Source organism: Neolamprologus multifasciatus, chromosome 13 (genome assembly GCF_963576455.1).
Source record: "Neolamprologus multifasciatus chromosome 13, fNeoMul1.2, whole genome shotgun sequence".
Classification (NCBI taxonomy): Eukaryota; Metazoa; Chordata; class Actinopteri; order Cichliformes; family Cichlidae; genus Neolamprologus; species Neolamprologus multifasciatus.
The window spans coordinates 31998023-32017953 of record NC_140451.1 but is presented as its reverse complement, the minus strand read 5'-3'; the positions used below and the strand labels follow the sequence as shown (position 1 = coordinate 32017953).

At 38.1% G+C, this 19931-nt stretch overlaps 1 protein-coding gene across 1 annotated transcript; it reads left to right on the top strand.

Annotated features, from left to right (window-relative positions):
• The first annotated feature begins 5679 nt into the window (after positions 1–5679).
• Positions 5680–12148, top strand: LOC146505825 (uncharacterized). The gene is made up of 3 exons (XM_085182787.1): positions 5680–10724; positions 11145–11320; positions 11442–12148. Exons 1-3 carry the CDS (start codon positions 10656–10658, stop codon positions 11950–11952), a joined length of 756 nt encoding a protein of 251 aa, XP_085038913.1. The 5' UTR covers positions 5680–10655; the 3' UTR covers positions 11953–12148.
• Positions 12149–19931: the final 7783 nt, after the last annotated feature.

Here is a 19931-nt window from a genome sequence, read left to right as displayed (position 1 = left end):
CACATATAAAACTATGAATTGTGATTTTAAATGGTTTAAAAGCAGGTAGAATAGCATAAGTAGGCAAGTATGTTTCTCCTCTTTTTATTAAGAAGCAAAAAGAAAAAGAAACAGGGCAGGGTTCGGTCCCCACCAACGCCAAAACCAAATCTACACCCTTGCTGCACTCGGATACTAAACAGCGTCTATTTGTCAAAGTCACCCATTCAAAAACTGATCCCAGCATAACTGATCAACGTGACAGATCGAAGCCACGCGTTTTATTCCTGCAACACTTCAGAACTTCCCTGGACCTCCGACCAAGATGTCACAGTTTCCTTCCATCTCTTCCTGTCTTTATATGGAATAAAATTGACGCCTGAAGCTGAAGCCTGATTTTTACTTTCTAACTGTTGCTGATGTCAGAAAACTCTCAGGTGACATGTTTTTATGATACGATTTATTTTTAAATGAAGATCTTTTGCAGATATGCGTTTGTCCCTATTGTTATACTCCAGGATCAAGTCATGTTTCTGCACGTCTGATTATTCCAGCAACAGACCTGCTTTATATGATCTAGAGTCCAAAAACAATCCCTGTTCATGTTGTACTGACAGCCTGCAGATGTTCAGTTTATCAAAAACAAGTTTAGCTCCTGTCCCTTAAAAACCCGCCTCTCTTTTACTATTCAGCCATTTTCTGGAAGCCTGCCGAGGGGCAGCACCCATTGGTTTCAAAGTTTTAAAAGGCTCCTGGTGCCTCGCTGGTTATCAAAAGCTCCAGCTGCTAACTCAGAAAGAACTGTTGAAAACCACCTTAGAAGAAATTTTTATCTAAAAATAAATCTGTTCTGTCACACAAAGAAACAACTTGATCAACAGCTGATAAACAAAGTGACCTTGAGAGCTTCAGTACTGCCTCATGTTTATAAGATTGCACGCCTAACTTGACCTTTTTATACATCGCAAAAGCAAACAGAAGATAAAATTCAGTGAGTTTCATTATTTAGCCTGTTGAATATAAAGACAGAAAATCAAAAGAGACACAAATACAAGTTAAAATTTGGAATTTGTTTTATTGATTTTGAATTTTAAAAAAAAATTCTAATCAATTGTATTTAAATAGGGCCCAATAACAAAAGCTGATTGAAAGTGCTTTATATTATAAAGACCCTACAATGCAAGAGAGAAAACCCCAACAATCTGATGATCCCCTATGAGCAAGCACTTGGCGACAGTGGGCAGGAAAAAACCCCTTTCAACGGGAGGAAACCTGCGGCAGAACCAGGCTCAGGGAGGGGCGGCCATCTGCCGAGACCGGTCGGGTGACTCGAATCCACTTCTTATCAAATTTCTCTCTTGCTACGACATTTTTGATGTTATGTATTTAGGTATTGGTCTGAAAGAAAAAGACACGAATACCGAGTTGGTGTTCAAAGCCACCATTTCAAGTTGTGCGTTTAAACGGCTTGGTGATGGCTTTGGCCAGTGCAGTGAAAAACCTGACAATGGCAGACGGCTTTTTCGCTTTTGACAGATGTTCAGTCAAGCTAGTTGCAATTAGCTTTACAGCTTTGGATTTCTGTAACTCCAGAGCTACTTGAACATCTTCTACACTCCCAAAGACATCGCGCAGGTCTTTGAGAATGTGCTTTTCAAGGTTTTTAAGGTTTTGGGGAGTTATAATAAGCTCTTTATCCTGCAGTTGGTCCCATACTTCTTCCAGCACCCAACTGTGGATGTTCTGAGAGCAGCCACAAGTGCATATGATGTTTAATTTTTTAGCTATACGGCTAAATAATTTGTAAAGGATTATTTTGATATAAGCTTTACGGTGAGAAGCGTCTGGCACAGTTTGGTCAGGTTCTGGCTGGGATGTTGGGACGCTCGTCTGTGATTCTGTCACTGACGCTGCACCACGTAATGCGAGCATCACGCGCTGACTCTGGCTCTCAGCCTGGGTCTGAAACCACCACCTCATGAGTGCCATGAAAACTCTGACCTTTCTGTTGATGTATGTTCTTCTGAAACGATCAGGGAAAATTTCAGGTGCCATGCCGGGGGAAGCGTGGTGGGCGAGCATTTCTGTGAGCTGCTTGGTGAACTCCAGACTTTTGCCCGTAGAAATGTTTTTAAAGAGTTCGAGCTCACAGGTTTCATCGTCGCTCCGATCTTTTACGGTCTGAAGCGGAAAATCATCAACAAGCTTCTCCACTGACTCACTGCTTTCGTCCTTCCCCATGCTCTTAAATGTTGCCCTGATGTTTTTGACCGCGCGAAGAATCGTTGCTTTGGCGAACTGCTTCGCAAAGAACGCTTTAATCTTAGCTGAGGTGTTTTTTAGTGGCTGCTCCAACTTACTTTTAAACGATGCAGGAGTGATAACTTCATCGCTCTCTGAGGAACTCTGAATCTCTGCCTCGACTGAACGAGTGAGCTCTTTTGCAAACTGCTCGCTCTCTTTGATCATTGCTGATTTCAGCTTTTTCGACTCAGGATCTTCAGTTTGATCCACAGCTGGGAAAAGCTCAGCGACAGCCTTTTGGAGGACAAACTCCACAGTTTTCTGAGTTGCCGTATTTAAGCTGTCCTTTGAGCCTATCACGAGTCTCTCCTGTTGGCCATCCAGCTGTTCTTCTGGGACATCTTGGAAGTCTAAAATGTCAGAGTCCACCTCTGAATCAGTGAGGCTAACGGTGTCAGCGCTCCTGCCGACAGACTTCATCATCGAGATGAAAGCTCGAATCATTCTCCCACCAAAATTGATCATTTTGTTCAGTTGATTTGGAGGAATGATGTGCTGGTTTTCTAAACTTAAGCCTGTTTGACTGTCAGCAGACTGAGCAGATTGAACACTCAGCAGAACCTCTTTAACAAAGAGCTGCTCGAAGTTTTTGGTGCTATCCTCGTGGCCGTGATGGTCTGCTTTCAAAGCTTCCACCAAAGGCTCGGGAAGTATGTTGCCCATGTTTTCCAAAACAGCCTCCTCCGAGACTTCAATGTTGGCATTCTGGGCGAGCGTTTGAAAATGCTTCGACGCTATTTCAATGATCTCTATAATGGCCTCAGCCAGAAGAGTCTTAGTGGCAATGTCAGGCTTTCCTGCTTTAATGGAACGCCACTGCTCAGCTGTCATATTTGCAAAAAAGGAATCGATGACAGGACGAAGACGAGCAGCTGTCAGTTCCTTAATGTTCTCAGTATTTGGGTTTGCCATTTCTACTACTTGTATGTTAGAATGGGTTAAATGACTATCTGTTAGGTTTTGAGTTGATCGCGTCTGAAATGGACCTTCCAGGTTGAAAGCGTGTAAAATGCAAGTTGCAAGTTTGTGTTTCAGAGACAGTTCCTGCTCCTATTTATGGCTTTTTTGGCTGATGACGTCAAACAGAAGTTCAAAGGTTCAAAGGCAAGCCGATTACATCACAGTAAATGACTGTTCAATTGTCCCCGCCCCTAGCGACTGCTTAGCAACCGTTACTATGCACCCTCCGGTAGAGAGTTGTTGTTGATATCGCGATAAAAGTTCCAAGCCACAGAAAAGGCGCTGGATTATTTGAGAGTTTTTCACTTCAATTGCTGAATGAAACTTTACCTGTGGCGCGTTAACAGGTGAGAGTAGCCAGCCAATCAGCCTTCAGTTTGCTGCGGAAAAACTCCTTTTAACGGCGTTAGTAACGGAGTCTTCCTCAGCACGTCCTCCATTTAAACGGGATCCTTTTTTAGCTTTTTCACGACATCACGGTAAACTTCAAATCAAGGGCGTAGATTTGGCATGGACGGAAGGGACATGTCCCCACCAATAATTTGATCTATTCGAGTAAAGAAAATCAAACCCGATAGAAAGAAAAAAAAACGATCTGTCAGCGTCTCATTCACCCAGCGGAGCAGAAAGAGTTAAATTACGTCCTCTACTGGAGTCCTAGTCATGTGACAAATATGGCCAATGTGATTGGCTGAGCCTTTCAGGGAGCTCTGTTTAGTTTTAGCAGCGGCAAACCTGCGCTGCGAGGAGGAGAGGAGGACGGCAGCAAAGAGGAAGAAGCTGGATATAAGAAAGTATTTTTCAAAGAAACCTGTAAGTCACTTAAAGCCAAATTAACTCATAAAATGTGTCATAATAACGTTACAGGCTATGCTAGGCTTTGGCCCACATCCGTCTAAAACTGTATGTACCCATTAATAACGTGTTTGGGAAACTAACTGCACAACAGCAGCACTATTAGTTCTCTCAGTCTCAGAGCAGCATTTCTAATTTTGATTGAAGCTGTCAGAGAAAACGGCCTCAAGCAGGCCAGGATATTAGTTTACAGAGGTTGTTAAAATTATATGTCTAACATTAAAATGTTGGTGACACAATAATTTCATCCTAATGACACTGACATATTCATAGGGTTAATTTTTGAGACAAAATGTCATGAGGTAGTCGTGATTTTGCAAATATTCCACCTTGTTGTGCAGTTTTCACAAATTGTTTTAAAAATGCACTCAGCCTACAAACATTACTGATGAGTCAAGATCTGCACAAAGTGACAGAAACACTGAAGCAGCTCCACATTTTATTCTTATTGTCATGTTTGTCCTGTTTGTCAGGTAACAGAAGAACCAACACAAAGCTCAGAGAGTAATGGTGACACAAGATCACAGGTGAAACTGGATGATGACTTGTTGGTTCATGACTGTATTTGAAGCACATGTGTGACTGCATGTATGTGAATGTCTCACTGTTATTGATCAGGTGACAGAGGCAGCTCTGCCATGTTGTAGCTCAGACAGAGGTGAAGAGGTGAGGTCACAGGTGACTGACTGATGATTTGGTGCTATAGATTAACTAGTATTTATTATCATGACAATTGTTAGGCTGCTGATGTAAATTGATTCATTAGTGTATATTTGACAAAGAATCTGAATTGTCTCACTTTTTATATGGCACGAATCAATGTGTTATTTTATCAGGTGGCAATATGTCCTAGTCCAGTAGTGATGGGATTTCCGGCTCTTTTTAGAGATCCGGCTCTTTCGGCTCTGAACCGGCTCTTCAGGTTGTTTTGTTGCTTTAATTAATTTATTATTAACAATAATATAAAATTATGCACAAAAGGAATTACTAGCGTAAAAAAAAAGTGGTTTTATTTACATATGTTTATATATAAATATATGCGGTGGCCCCTAGAGACAAAACACATACAAACTCCAAAAAACATTTCTAGCATGAACTGAACTTCCAAAGCAGAGCTACGAGATCAGTTAAATTACACAATTGAAAGCATGTGTGTATTGTTTATGTATTTATACACAGGCACTCATATATATTCAAATAATTTAAAAAAAAGTTCATTTACCTGTTACTACCACACACCAAATCCGGTCGTTGGTACTTGCTGGCTTGTGTAGCCGCTAGGTAACAAAAGCTCAACACTGTGCCCAGCATCCTGGAGCACTTCTGTTGTCTTTTGTACGTGTTTTGAGTTTTTACGTGCTTCGGAGTTTTTACGTGCTTCGGAGTTAGTACGTGCTTCGGAGTTTGTATGTCCCACAGCAGCGTGTGCAGTAACCATGGTAACCACGTACAGTGAGTGGAGGGATCAATGCAGGTCAGACTTTGGGAAATATTCAATTCAATTCAATTCAATTTTATTTATATAGCGCCAAATCACAACAAATGTCGCCTCAAGGCACTTCATAGATACAGAGAAAATATCCCTTATGTCTCTGAAACTAAAAAACGGTCGTTCATCAGCTGTGCTGATAGTTTTCCAGCAGGACAGCTGAGAGCAGAAAAACTCAAACTGTCGGAGCAGGTTTGATCGTTCAGGTTTAAAATCAGCTGGAAGGTCCACGTTTTCACAGCAAGCGGCTCTGTTCAGGAGAAAAATGTTTTATATGTGCACCGTGTGAAGCCTGCTGTACTAAAATCACTGAATGAATATGGCGTTATTTTTGTGCCACTATTCTGAGCGCACGTAAAAAAAAATTGCAGGCGCAAGTGTTGCATTTTGAGGAGAAATTTATTTTGAGCGAAGAAAAACTGAATTTGAGTGAACAGAATTTATTGCTGCGTGCAAAAAATGTATTTCAGTGTTTGCTATTATTCACACACACGCACAACAGCAGCCCCTCTCGCTCAGTTTTTACATTTGCGCTCACTCGCCATGTGTTGCTCGCGCTCTCAACATTTCTGCCCGTGCGCGCTCAACTCTTTCTCTACACCGTTATATTTGTGCCACAAAACCAGCCAATCACAGACTTGGATGCAAAAAAAATCTGATTGGCTGTTTTGGTCTCCAATCAGCTCGAAATGACGAAATGCAATATCCCAGAAACCATTTCGTCCAAAACTCAAACGAGGCAGTGGCGGAGGAACACAGAGTGGCGGAGTTTGAAATATTACTCTGTCTGGGTCACAAAATAAACTTTTAAGATATTTTCATGCAAGAATGGTGCTGTGTAAACTTCTAATATCTGCTCGATTTATCAAGACATCACATATTTGCATAAGTGCTCTAATGTTTTCGGAGATTCCTGTTACCCACCAGCTGACCGCATAGCTGGACTGGCCATTGGGCATACCGGACATTTGCCCCGTGGGTCGATGGTGATTTTTCATGTTTATGTTTGTTTGTTTTTGTAATGGTATACACAATGAAAGGTGGTGGATTAGCCAATTGGTCATGATCAACTCTGGGCTGGAACAATTACAATACATCCGTATTGAGGGGAAAAGGAACGCGATTCGTCCCAAACCAGTGGATGGGCTAATCAACAGCAGCTTGTTTTTTAATATTACTTTCTAGTATCAGGTGATGTTTGCTAGAGCCACAGCTGTAAATGCTGCTCATGATATCGGTTTCGGTGACCTCCTGACCCAGTATGAACCTTCCAGATCCCTCAGGTCATCTGGATCCGGTCTTTTATCAGCTCCCAGAGTCAGAACCAGACACGGAGAAGCTGCATTCAGCTTTTATGCTCCTTATATCTGGAACAAACTCCCAGAAAGCCTCAGATCAGCTGAAACACTCAGTTTATTTAAATCCAGGTTGAAGACTCACCTGTTCTCAGCTGCATTTGAATAAAACACCAAATCCACACTTTAAGCTTAAATTTCAAAACTTACATTTTAACTACTGATTTTATCTACTGTTCTGATTTTATCTGTTTTGATTTTATATACTGTTTTGTTTGTTTGCTAATTAGTTAGTTAGTTAGTTTGCTTGTTTTAATCAATTTTAAATCATGCTTTTTATTTGTTTTTGTTTCTAATGTCTCTGTAAAGCACTTTGAATCACCTTGTTGTTGAATTGTGCTATACAAATAAACTTGCCTTGCCTTTTGATATGTGGTGAGAGGAAAACATTAAGGTGATACAAATCATACATATATACCAACAAGACAGTGTACGTCACTGTCACAACAGTGTTTGTTTTAGTTCAGAGGCTTTATGGTTTTCCTATAATACCTGGTGGTGTAGTTGGTGATTTTTTTATCAGTTCAGCCTTATATATTATGTTTAACCCGAGTGACCACCCGGTCAGCTGGTGGGTAACAGGCATCTCCGAAAACATTAGAGCACTTATGCAAATATGTGATGTCTTGATAAATCGAGCAGATATTAGAAGTTTACACAGAAACATTCTGGCATGAAAATATCGTAAAAGTTTATTTTGTGTCCCAGAAAGAGAAATATTTCAAACTCCGCCACTCTGTGTTCCTCCGCCACTGCCTCGTTTGAGTTTTGGACGAAATGCATTCTGGGATATTGCATTTCGTCATTTTGAGCTGATTGGAGACCAAAACAGCCAATCAGATGTTTTTGCATCCAAGTCTGTGATTGGCTGGTTTTGTGGCACAAATATAACGGTGTAGAGAAAGAGTTGAGCGCGCACGGGCAGAAATGTTGAGAGCGCGAGCAACACGTGGCGAGTGAGCGCAAATGCAAAAACTGAGCGAGAGGGGCTGCTGTTGTGTGTGTGTGGATAATAGCAAACACTGAAATACATTTTCTGCACGCAGCAATGAATTCTGTTCACTCAAATTCAGTTTTTCTTCGCTCAAAATAAATTTCTCCTCAAAATGCAACACTTGCGCCTGCAATTTTTTTTTTTTACGTGCGCTCAGAATAGTGGCACAAAAATAACGCCATAAATGAAGAGCAAACAGTACGTTGTCGTGGGAACATGCGTGTATTTATTAAATGTATAAATGTTATGATACTTGATTCTAATCTGCTGCTGAGTCTCTGACGCTGATAGAAATACAACAAACACAGAGCAACAACACCTGTTCAACCAATCACATTCATTCCACTTTGTGACAAACTGAAGCGCTCACCTCTCATCATCGGGTTTTTTCCTTCAGTTTAACCTCCTAAGACCCGAACTCTTTCATGGCATGCATTTTTAAATTCTCTTTGCTATTTGGGCTGTTTGGGACCTGATGAATATAAAAACAAAGAATTTACAGATTTTTTTTTTTTTTTTTTTTTTACCTGATTTTATCTCTGACAAAAATAAGATCAACATATGAGGACATTTGTTTTAAATTTCAATAGAACATTTGCAGTATAATGTCCTTATAAGTGGTTATCAGGCCCTTGTAGAGTAAAATTTTGTATTTTGGTCTAGACATCCCAAAATGTGATGTCTACATATGTGGACGCCAGGTCCTAGGAGGTTAAGTGCCCGTGTGAAGAAATATTTAGGTCTAAAAACTAAGGTCAGTAATGTGTTAGGAAATTACGTTCTATAAATCATTAATACTGCTCTTTGTAAAATGTGTAATTCTTTAACTATTGACAAAAAGTCACAAAATCACTTCAAGGAAATATCACAGTTCTTCATAATTTTCTGAACCAAAATACAAAATGATTGTGTATGAAATGTGTATGAAACGTCTCATATATTTTAACTAAGGGACCTAGGAACTAGAGTACCTGTTTTTTTTGCATAATTTGATTTCTGCTTTGTATCACTTTTTTCTACTGCTGGTGAGAAGCAGTCATCTGCTTAGACGTGAGAAAACTGGTGTAATTTTTAGGCTTTCATATCCTATCTCTGTTTCACATCTCAGAAGCCACACTTTCCTACTGAAGATAACAATCTTTAAAAAAAACTATGTCATCAATCAGGCATTTGCTGCCACTTCAGCTACTGCTGTGTCTGTGGCTTTTAATGTGGTGTAAACAGGAAGAATAGGTTTGTAAGGAGCTCGTGAAGTTACAAACATGACTTCAAAAAGTTAGGCTAAATCTGTATATGCTCCATTTGTTTCAGATTATTTCCATTTGTGGATCAATTCAATTCACAACTGTAAAAGAGAGAAAAAAGGACATTCTGTCCCATGTTTTCTTCCTCCAACCCTGGCAGCAAACTCTGTTCAGTATACAAGGAAATATGAGATGTGGAAGATAAAAATGCTTTAGTGCTAATAATTACAGCTATCAGTTTTCTATAGCTATGTTACTTTTAGCAACAGCAGTACTGGAGAATGTTCACAACAAAATCATGATTTGTTTTTATTACACTGTCAGTAATGCTAATCACATCTTACAGAACTGAAACTTAACAGAAAGCAAAGAAGATTTTAGAAAAAGAAAAACGTATGAGGTTCATTTACAGCCAGTCGCTTTGAGACGGGTAACCATTAACCAAACAAACAGGAAATATATTTTTCACTGTGTAGAAAGTTTGGCTGACTGCTGCTGGCTTCATGTTTGTGGGCTGCTGTGAGTACGAGGTTTGTAAAGTAGGTTACCACAGCTTCCTAGTTTAAGACAAACTCATCACATTACAGATTTTACCCACTGGTTCAGCTGGAAGCAGCCCTGAGACAAGTAAGGCCAAAGTTTACACTTATTCATATTTTCTCTACATGAAAACGAGGATACTTATGAAGAGTTAGTTAGTCGTGCACTTCTGTTTCAGTGTAGCTAATGTAAATGTGTGTGCTGGTAATGTATTAAGTTTATATTAAATTATTTGATGGAGACCTGACGACAGATCAGTAATTTGTGTTCACATCTTTATATAAAATAGCAGTAAATACAACAGGTGATCCTGGTGAACACAAAATAACAAAATTTTTACCCATATAATGCATCCAGATCATTCAGTACACATACATATTAGACTCCAATGAATGTTCAAAGTTAAGCCTTTAAGGAGGTTACAAAAATTAATAAAAACCTGCAGAGAATTGTTGTTATTTTTTTTACTGTTTTTGGTGCGTTGGAACATTTTTTGAGGAATTTCTGAATCAATTTTATTCACAAGCATAGATTTAATAACATAACAACATGTTTAAATTTAAATTTGTGCAAATACGATTTTTCTGATCTGTACATCCAACAAAATCTGACCAAAATCAGTTAAGTTTCAATCAAGTGCTATCAAACTGGTTTTAAGCCGGTTTTTCTTCATCTCAGCTTTATTTTACAGACGTGTCCCTGTCGGCACAAGTTGAGGCTCTTTCCTGTTTTTACTTTCAGCTCAGCAGGAGTTGCTTCTTCTTAACTAATGTCATCAATAATTTCATGTCTAAATAATTACACTAATACTCTGCTGTGTTTTCCTTTACTTGCTTTGCTATAAAGTGTTTTACAGAGGAAGAGAGCCTCATAGATTCATATACAACAACCCCATCATAGAAAATGATCGAGAAGAGAGTTATGTCCTTGAAGTGATGATGTGGATCAACATGTGTGTCTGCCTTCCTTTGACCATACTGATCATCAACTGTGTGTTTTATGCAGTAAGTAAATAATAATTTATATTTATATATTTTTTATGAGTCTGTGAGTATTTTAATGATTTTAAGATTTAGAAGAAAGAAAGAAAAACACTGGTAGCGTTTCTAATTATTTGAATTCATCATCATGAAAATGAAATCATTAGCTCAATCCTCACGCATAAATTAAATTGCTCTTAATCAAGCTTACCGAATGATTTAAAAGGTGTTTCAGTTACACCATATGGGTTCTTCTTACTTCAAAAGTATTAAGTATTAGGAGAATGAGTATATATACTAGCAAGAATGGCCAACTTTATATATATATATATATATATATATATATATATATTAAAAAGAAAGTAAAAAAAGAAAGATATAACAGATGTGTGTGAAGGAGAGGAAATAAAGTGGAAATTTAATTTTAACATGTATTTCCTACAGGTGCGAAGAGTTAAGGTCCCCATCATCTCTTACACAAACCTCCTCATCTCCAATCTAATCCAGATGTGTATAATGATTGCTTGGGTGGTAAGAGTGGAAAGAAGCATCTGTGTTATGATTCACGTCTCATGTGCTATGGCCAGTCTTTACTTCAAGATGTGCATCGCTTTGGAAAGGTACCCATCTGTGTACTTAGATGTCTATGAATATTGTTTTCTACTGGAAAGCATCATTATTGTCAGAAATATACCCTTCTGTACTGTGATAATCATAATATGTTTGCATCCTGTGTTACAGATGTTTCTTCTTCGCCTACCCACTGTTGGACTGCCTCAGACAAACTAGGAGTTCTGTGCTGGTCTGTGTCCTGGTCTGGGCTTTTTGTATTGTCAGTGTTCCTCTTGCCATAATCTTAAAAGAATTTGTACGTTTAATTATTTATGCCCTCCTTCCTGCCCCTCTGTCCATCTTCTGCTTAGCCTGGACTTTCACAGCCCTGCCTGCTGCCACCTCAGTGCCCACTGAAGACAAACGAAGAAGTCTGGGAACTTTAGTTCTGTTGTTCTTTAACTACTTTGTCATGATTCTTCCCACAGTGATTTTTCCAATTTTAGATTTTTTAGCAGATATAAATTTATTCTGTTATTTCATTCCAGTTTCAATCTTGTTTCTGCTTTGTCCTTTTGTGGACTTGATTTTGTTCCTTTTCATGCAAAAAGGATGCATAGACAAGCTGCTAGTCTGTCTGTGCTGCTGTAGTATGAACAACGCTGTGTCAGATGTAGCAGCTGATTATCACTGTGACTGATAGTAACACGGAAAGGACAGCTGATGCAGTCAGAGTGAGTCAAATGTAGAGAGAACAGAGAGAATAATCAAACAGCATCCTTTACAAATATTATTTGGTGTTGCCATCAAACAACAGATAAATACCAAGAATCTGAGCAGTACTGCTCTCAGCTGAAGTGGCTCTGGTTTTAAATTTCCAATTAATGTTGTATTTACTATATATATATATATATATATATATGTATATATATATATATATATGTATATGTTTATATATATATATATATATATATATATATATATATATGTATATATGTGCCAGCCCGAGGAAAAACAACAAGACACTTACCTCTCCCCAGAGAGGCAAGTGACGGAAGTGAGTTTGTTTCTACAGCATGTCCAAATAATATATTCAGTTCTCTGTAACTTGAATTTATGTGATTTTTGTTTCTTATGGAATCATTTAAGGGTAACATATAGATTATATATATATATTTATATAGATTATATAGATTATAATCAGATATATATATGATTATAAATATATAGTATATTTGTGTTTGTTCACAATAACATTTCCATTTCCTCTGATCTACTGAGTTTTAGAAATAATATTGTACTATTTATTATGTATATGATATTTATACATAGCCATGACAATCCTGCAAATGTAGCTGATTACAGTGATTTTAATAACGAAGCTGCTTTACCAGGACAACTACTTCATGTCATCATCTCTCCTTTATTGTTAATAACTGGACTGAAGAGGCAGCAAGAATACTTGTGATGTGGATAAGAGTTTTGTACAAATGTTGAAATACATAAAGTTTTTGTATCTTCAATGTTTTTAAAGATGTAAAAGAAGACTTTCCTGTAAATAATATTCATTTAGTTCAGTTTACTGCACTGGTGATATGAGTCATTGTACTATGTTTTCTTCAATTTTTCTTCAGGGCTTTATTGGTGAAATAAAATAATATATATATATAGCTTGCCTAACTTTTTGGAGTTACAAAGTGTTAATCCAGTATTGGGCCTACATTTAACCAAAAGACCAACAGGTGGCAGTTCTCTGCTTTCATAAGATGCAAAATTAGATGAAAGTCTATGAGAAAAGTACTTGTTGTTGCTGTCATCTATGATCACAGTAAACTCGTCACCAATACGTTTATGTTGTTAGTTGATAATTTGAATCTTAAGCAGATCTACTTTATCTCAATCATCTGTCATCTATGCAGGACCCTATCAATGTAGAAATATTTCTATTTCTACCTAGCATCACCACAAATTTTGACATCATAAAGACTGCTGATCACTGGATTTACAAACAACGTAGACAGTCACTGAGCATTAAAAGTATTTGTAAGAAGAATACATGGGAACACAGATTATATGAAAAAGACGACTGAAAATTTATATTTTGGGTAGTTTAACAATGACAGATATCAATAAATAACTGTTAACAATTTAGATTTTTTAAAAAGCAAAAAAATGAAAAAGTATCACAGATAAAAGCTTTACTTTTCCTTTACTTTGTATTATTAGTTTCATGTAGCCACTATGTTAGGTATAGAAAACACCACAGATCAACTGATTAGTGTATACGAAACTTGAATGTGGTAATCTTGGGGGAAAAAAAGTGTTTCTATGCAGAAAATAAACCATCTGTACTTTGAGTGTGACCACATGTCAGTGGGGGTGGGGTGTAAATTAGGCCACCACAACTTGCATGTTCAAGACAAACTCATCATATTAAAGATTTTACAACTGAAAGCAGCCCTCAGGTAAGTAAAGACAATGTTTACAATTATTGTTAGTATTTATACGTGAAGAGGAGCATAATTATGAAGAAAAACTTTATAAATAGTGCAATTAAGTACACTGAGATTGTCTGCAGTGAGTTGCTCTTAATGTGAGTGGATATAAATGTGATCACTGGTTATGGACTATTTAATTTTGTTTTGACTAAATGATGATTTGATCAATGTGTTTAGCTGCTGACATGATCAGTTACTAGTTTGTTGGGTATACATTACTAGTCTAATGAATTAATTCTAAAGTTAAACTTCCTTAAATTAGGCTAGTTTTAAATTCTTGGGTAAACAGAATGTCAAATATAACAGTTGCTGAAATTTAAAAAGTGACAAGTGGTTGTTTTTTAAATTTTTTAACAGAGCTTAAATTAATATTTTCAGCCCCAAATTTATCAGAGATCTAAAATACCATAAAAAACATGAAAATTGCAGTTTAAATGTACATTGGAGGCCTGCAACTCTTTGAAGTTTCACACAAAGTAATATTTTGCATGTCTTTAATTTAAATGCTATACTATATATACTACTTAAAAAAAAATAGAATAACACTTTTTAAATGTTTTTAATCAGCGTAAGGTGAGTGCCATGGGGTGTTATTAATCAATGTTAATGAAATTAACAACAGGTGCATTAGAGGCAGACAACCCCAAAACAAAAATGGTGTATGTTGTATGTTGAAGTCACTTGTATTTTATCCGTCCTCATCTTTTCAGCGGATTGGTGCAGCGGCTGCAGTGATGTGGACGCTGTACTGGTCTGTTGTGGTTAAGAGAGAGCTGAGGTGGTTCGGGCATCTGACAAGGATGCCTCCTGGGCGCCTCCTGGGAGAGTTTTTCCGGGCATGTCCCACCGGGAGGAGGCCCCGGGGCAGACCCAGGACACGCTGGAGAGATTATATCTCTCGGCTGGCCTGGGAACGCCTTGGTGTTCCCCCGGATAAGCTGGAGGAGGTGGCTGGGGAGAGGGAGGTCTGGGCTTCTCTGCTTGGGCTGCTGCCCCCGCGACCCGGCCTCGGATAAAGCGGAAGAAAATGGATGGATAGATGGATCTTTTCAGTATTTTTTCAGTTTTGCATTTGGGTAGGGTCCGTGTCACTACTGGTTTCATGAGGAAATATCTGGACCCTACAGAGGTTACACAGTTAGTCTGACAATGGCACGTATTGATGTGCCATGCTAAAGTAGTTAGAGGGTTTCCTGGGTCTCCCAAGACAGTATCAGGAGAAAGACAGTTACTCTAGGAAAGCTGGGCAGGGCTGAAGGTCCTTAACCCATCAGCATGACCGGTTTCAGTAAAGAACCGGGTGAGCACTGCCAGAGACCTACAAAATGAACTCCATCACTCTTCTGGCGTGAATGTCTCTGAAAAAACAATCAAAACAAACTTCATGAGGTAGCATGAGAGCCCAATATACACTAGTGGGCCCTGTGGTCACTGCCCGACACCATGGAGCCCAAGTGGCATTTGCCAAGTGGGGTTTGTGGCAGAGCCACCACTGTTATCCTGTGCTTTTCACAGATAAAAGCAGGTTTACTTTGAGCACACATGACAAGTGTCAAAATGTCTGAAGCCATGGAAAACATAATGCTGCCCGTAACATAATTCAGCATGAGCGTTTTGGTGGTGTGTCAGTGATGGTCTGGAGAGGCAAAGAAGGGACACACAGTCCTCTATGGGTTAGGCAACGGCACCCTGACTGTGATTTAGTATCAGGATAAAATCTCAGACCCTGCACTGGTGCAGAGGGTTCTGGGTTCCTCCTGGTGCAAGAGAATACTCATCCTTATGTAGTGAGCAGGCAGCTCCTGGAGGATGAAGGAATTAATTCCACTGACTGGACCCCAAACTCACCTAAAGCCAATGGAAAACCTCGGGCATACAAGCATGTGGCAGTATTTTGAGTATTTTGCTATTATTATTTTTATTTATTTATTTATTTATTTATTTTAAAGAGATTAGAAAATTCTTCTACAGCAACTCCACCACACAGAAAGTCAGCTGGAGATGTGGGGAGTCCTGATATGGATCGAGGTCTGCTTCTTCTTTCCAGTGACCATGCTGTTCTTCTGCTGTGCATGTGGTGTGGTACGTAAATATGTCACATCTTTTTATGTCTATAAGTTTGTGAACAATTAAAAAAAACTAAATTAAAATTAAAAACAAAAAGAAAAGAAAACATATAAAAATGAAAAGAAATAAAAATAGACTGCCAGATGTCAGATACAATCCAGCACCCACGTGACCCTGAACTAGATAAGCTGTTGACTCAAAGTAGAAAGAAAGTAAACATGGAGTGTTGAGTCATAATTAAAGTTAAGTAGTTACTTTAATCTTTACAAATAAAATCAAAAGTCTGACAATCAAACACTTTCCAGTTACACTCTATAGATTTATCTTACTACAAAAGTAGCCCATTGATAGTGTAGGAATAGTAGAATAAAATAATAAATTCTTACCATATTATATTTTATTGGTGCAGCAAAAGTAAAGTGTAATAATGTCAACTTCACTGAACCAGATACAGTTATGTCATAAAATTGACACATCCCATGTTAACTGTTGGGCTGTTGTCATACAGATGAGTGAATAAATGAAACTCATTAAAGCCAATCATGTGCTGACAGCTTCACTGCTATTCAGAAATTATTCTCTAAGTTCCCAAAAGTTGATTCTGTTCGGTTTCCCCAATCTTATAAACAGGACATTTGCATAATGACTGAAACTAGCACCATCAAAGCCATTGATCAGTGGTTGTTAATCAATGGTTTTCAAAAATTTGCATATTAATGATCAAGGAACTGACCTCCCAGCCCATTATTCCTTCAGTGGTGCTAGTTTAAGTTATTGTGCAAATGTACTCTAAGGATGAGAGGTTCTGGACAACTTAAAGACGCTTTTCTTTCCAAGCTCCTTAGACTACGATGACCTGGATGACTGAGAACCTTCACAGACACATGCAAATGTACTGTTTATAAAGTCAGCTGAGAGTGAAGAAGTCACTTGGATGAGTGACAAAACGTTTCTCCCACTGAAATCGCTACGTCCAGATGAACAGAATCAACTTTTGGGGATTTACTTACCTGGATAATTGTGCATGCATCAAGATATTCTCTAAATTCCTGGGATTAATAGGGGGCTGAACACTAGTGTTCAAAAATATATATGTCCTTTGGTCTGCACCTGACTATATTGTTATTCTACAGCAAAACAGTCAACACTTTATCTATCTATCTATCTATAGCACAGGTGTCGAACTCCAGGCCTCGAGGGCCGGTGTCCTGCAGGTTTTAGATGTGTCCTTGATCCAACACAGCTGATTTAAATGGCTAAATGACCTCCTCAACATGTCTTGAAGTTCTCCAGAGGCCTGGTAATGAACTGAGCACTTGATTCAGGTGTGTTGACCCAGGGTGATATCTAAAACCTGCAGGACACCGGCCCTCAAGGCCTGGAGTTTGACACCCCTGATCTATAGTGTTGACTGTTCTATGTATATATCTATATATCTATCTATATAGATAGGTATAGGTATATATATTGTTTTTGGGACATAACATTTTTTTGTTTTCTTATTTTGTTACTCATCTGTGTTGCTGTTATAGTCAAAGTAAGCAGGTTGACACAGTGTGACACCTACTGTTCACTTTTTGCAACTGCTTCTGTTAATCTTCCTGTTTGTTCTGCATCTGGAGAAATAAGTACTGGAGAATAAATTTTACTTACTAATTGACGTTAAATAAAAAAATATTAAGTGTATGTCGTGTACATTGGCTGCACTGTGATGAAGCAAGAAGGTGCAGTGTTCAAATATTCATTTGATTTCTGTTGGACATACATGTGAAATTAATTTGATCTTCAATGTGCAGATGTAAGAGTTTGAAATTTGTTTATTTTGCAGTGTATGAATAATACACAATATATAAAAATATATATTATAGGAGAAATTGATTTTCATGTTTTCCAACATAAAAGTAAAATATTTATCTTGCTTTATAAGACATAAAAAAAATATTTTATTTATTCATACACATTAATCTACACTTATGACTATATAATCTTTATTACTGCATTAATATGGTTTCAATTAATATTTCTGGCAGGGGCGAAAATATCAGGTCCCTCTCATCTATTACACAAACCTCCTCATCTCCGTTCTGATCCATCGCAGCATGACGTTCCTTTGGTGGAGGACACTGTATGACAACAGTGCATCTTTCTTTTACAATTTTGCTGTGACGGCCAGTCTTTACTTCAGGTTGTGCATCGCTCTGGAAAGGTACCAGTGTGTGTGTACTTGCATCTCTCTGATTATTATTATGTACTCTGAAGGATCACTGTGGTCAGAAACAAACTATTCTGTGTGATAATATGATAATCTCTCTTTTGTGTTGCAGGTATTGTTTCATCGCCTGCCCACTGTTGGACTGCTTCAGACAAACTGAGGGTTCTGTGCTGGTCTGTGTTCTGGTCTGGGCCTTTTGTATTGTTAGTGTTGCTCTTGCTGTATTTTTAAATGAATTTGTACGTTTAATTATTTATGCCGCCCTCCCTGCCCCCCTGTTCATCTTATGTCTCGCTGGGACACTTAAAGCTCTGCCTGCTGCCACCTCAGTGCCCACTGAAGAAAAACGAAGAACTGTAGGAACCTTGGTTCTGTTGCTGCTTAATTACTTCCTCATAAACCTTCCTGCAGTCATTCTGTTACCTGTCAGCTTGCGTCCACGTCGCCCTGAGACAGCTACTGATTTTATCATTATGATCTTTTTTCTGTTTAGTTCATTGTTGGACTTCATTCTGTTTGCCTTCATGTGTAAAGGGCCCATTGACAGGCTGCTGGCACGTCTGTGCTGCTGCAGTATGGAGAGCAACAACACAGGAGATGTGACTGATGTTAGCACAGACAGGTCAGATCATGTAGTCAGAGATGAAGGGAAAGAGGAAACAGGGTCACATGACAGGAGAGATGAAGAGGAATTAGAAAGTGTGAGATAAGCAAAAACAATCCAAAATATTTCTTCAGCTGAAGCCTCAGGCTGTAAGAATTGTTCTGTTGAGTAGTTGGATGATGTCAGTTTAAATGTACAAATTATTTCATAATTTCTTCTAAAGGCTCCGTGGTGGTGAGGTAGCCAGAAGGACCCGGGTTCATATCCAGTTTGGGGCCTTTCAGTTTGGAGATTTGCATGTTCTCCTCGGGTCTGTGAGCGTCCTCCTCAGGTACTTTAATTCCTGCAGTCCAAAACCTGCATTAGGGTTAGTTTAACTGGTGATCCTGAACTTCCTGTAGGTGTGACGGGTTTCCTGTGTTAGCTTTGTCTTGAAAAGAGACATGATGATGAGATGAAAAGAGATTGATGAAATTTCTTCTGAAGACTTCTTGTATTCAAATATTAATCACAGAAGGTTATTATTATGTTATTGCTTTTTATAAGACATTTAATGATCATATCCAGCTTACATTGTTTTTTTTTAAATATCATACTTAATTATATTGGTTTTTAATTTCTTGGATAACTTTTGTTTTCCCTCACAGTAACAATTTAATTCCCTCTGATCTTTTGAGTTATGACACAATGTAATGTAATATTAATGTTATTGTTGTAAGATGCTTTCTTGGTTGCTGTTTTTTTATGTTCAAAAATTATTATTATTTTTCTGAAGTTTGAACTGATACCTGATTTTTTCCTCATTTGTTAAACTCCTCTTCTTTGAGATATCAAAAATAAATAACTAAATAAAAATATAACTGTTTATAACTGTTTCTGATAGAATGAAGAGTAGACTGATATATTAAATATTCCTTTATTGGGTGAGAAAATCAGACCATGTCATAACTGCTTTAAGTCACACAGAATAGATATCAGAGCCTTAAACAGGCTGACTTCTGCTAAATGGGTCAAACTGGGCAGAAAGTCTACAAACACATAACATCCTTATAGAATAGGATTTAACACTATAGATCAACTTAGCTCAGAATATATAAAGCATATAAACAATTACAGCAATATGATGCAACAAACACAGCAGTGCTACTGATCCAAAATACTCAAAGCTTCATAGAACTGAAACAAACATTTATTTTTAGCTCCATTCAGCTGCTGATACATACTTTAGGTTTCTGAACATTAAACTTGTTGCTGCCTTTCATAGTGTGTAACTTGAAGGCCCTGAGTACTTTCTCCCA

Bases quoted from the DNA above. Each gene is read 5' to 3' on its own strand.
- LOC146505825 (XM_085182787.1), top strand. From the start codon at position 10,656: ATGATGTGGATCAACATGTGTGTCTGCCTTCCTTTGACCATACTGATC. The intron at 10,725-11,144 runs GTAAGTAAATAA...TATTTCCTACAG, and splicing joins TCAACTGTGTGTTTTATGCA to GTGCGAAGAGTTAAGGTCCC. The intron at 11,321-11,441 runs GTACCCATCTGT...CCTGTGTTACAG, and splicing joins ATGTGCATCGCTTTGGAAAG to ATGTTTCTTCTTCGCCTACC.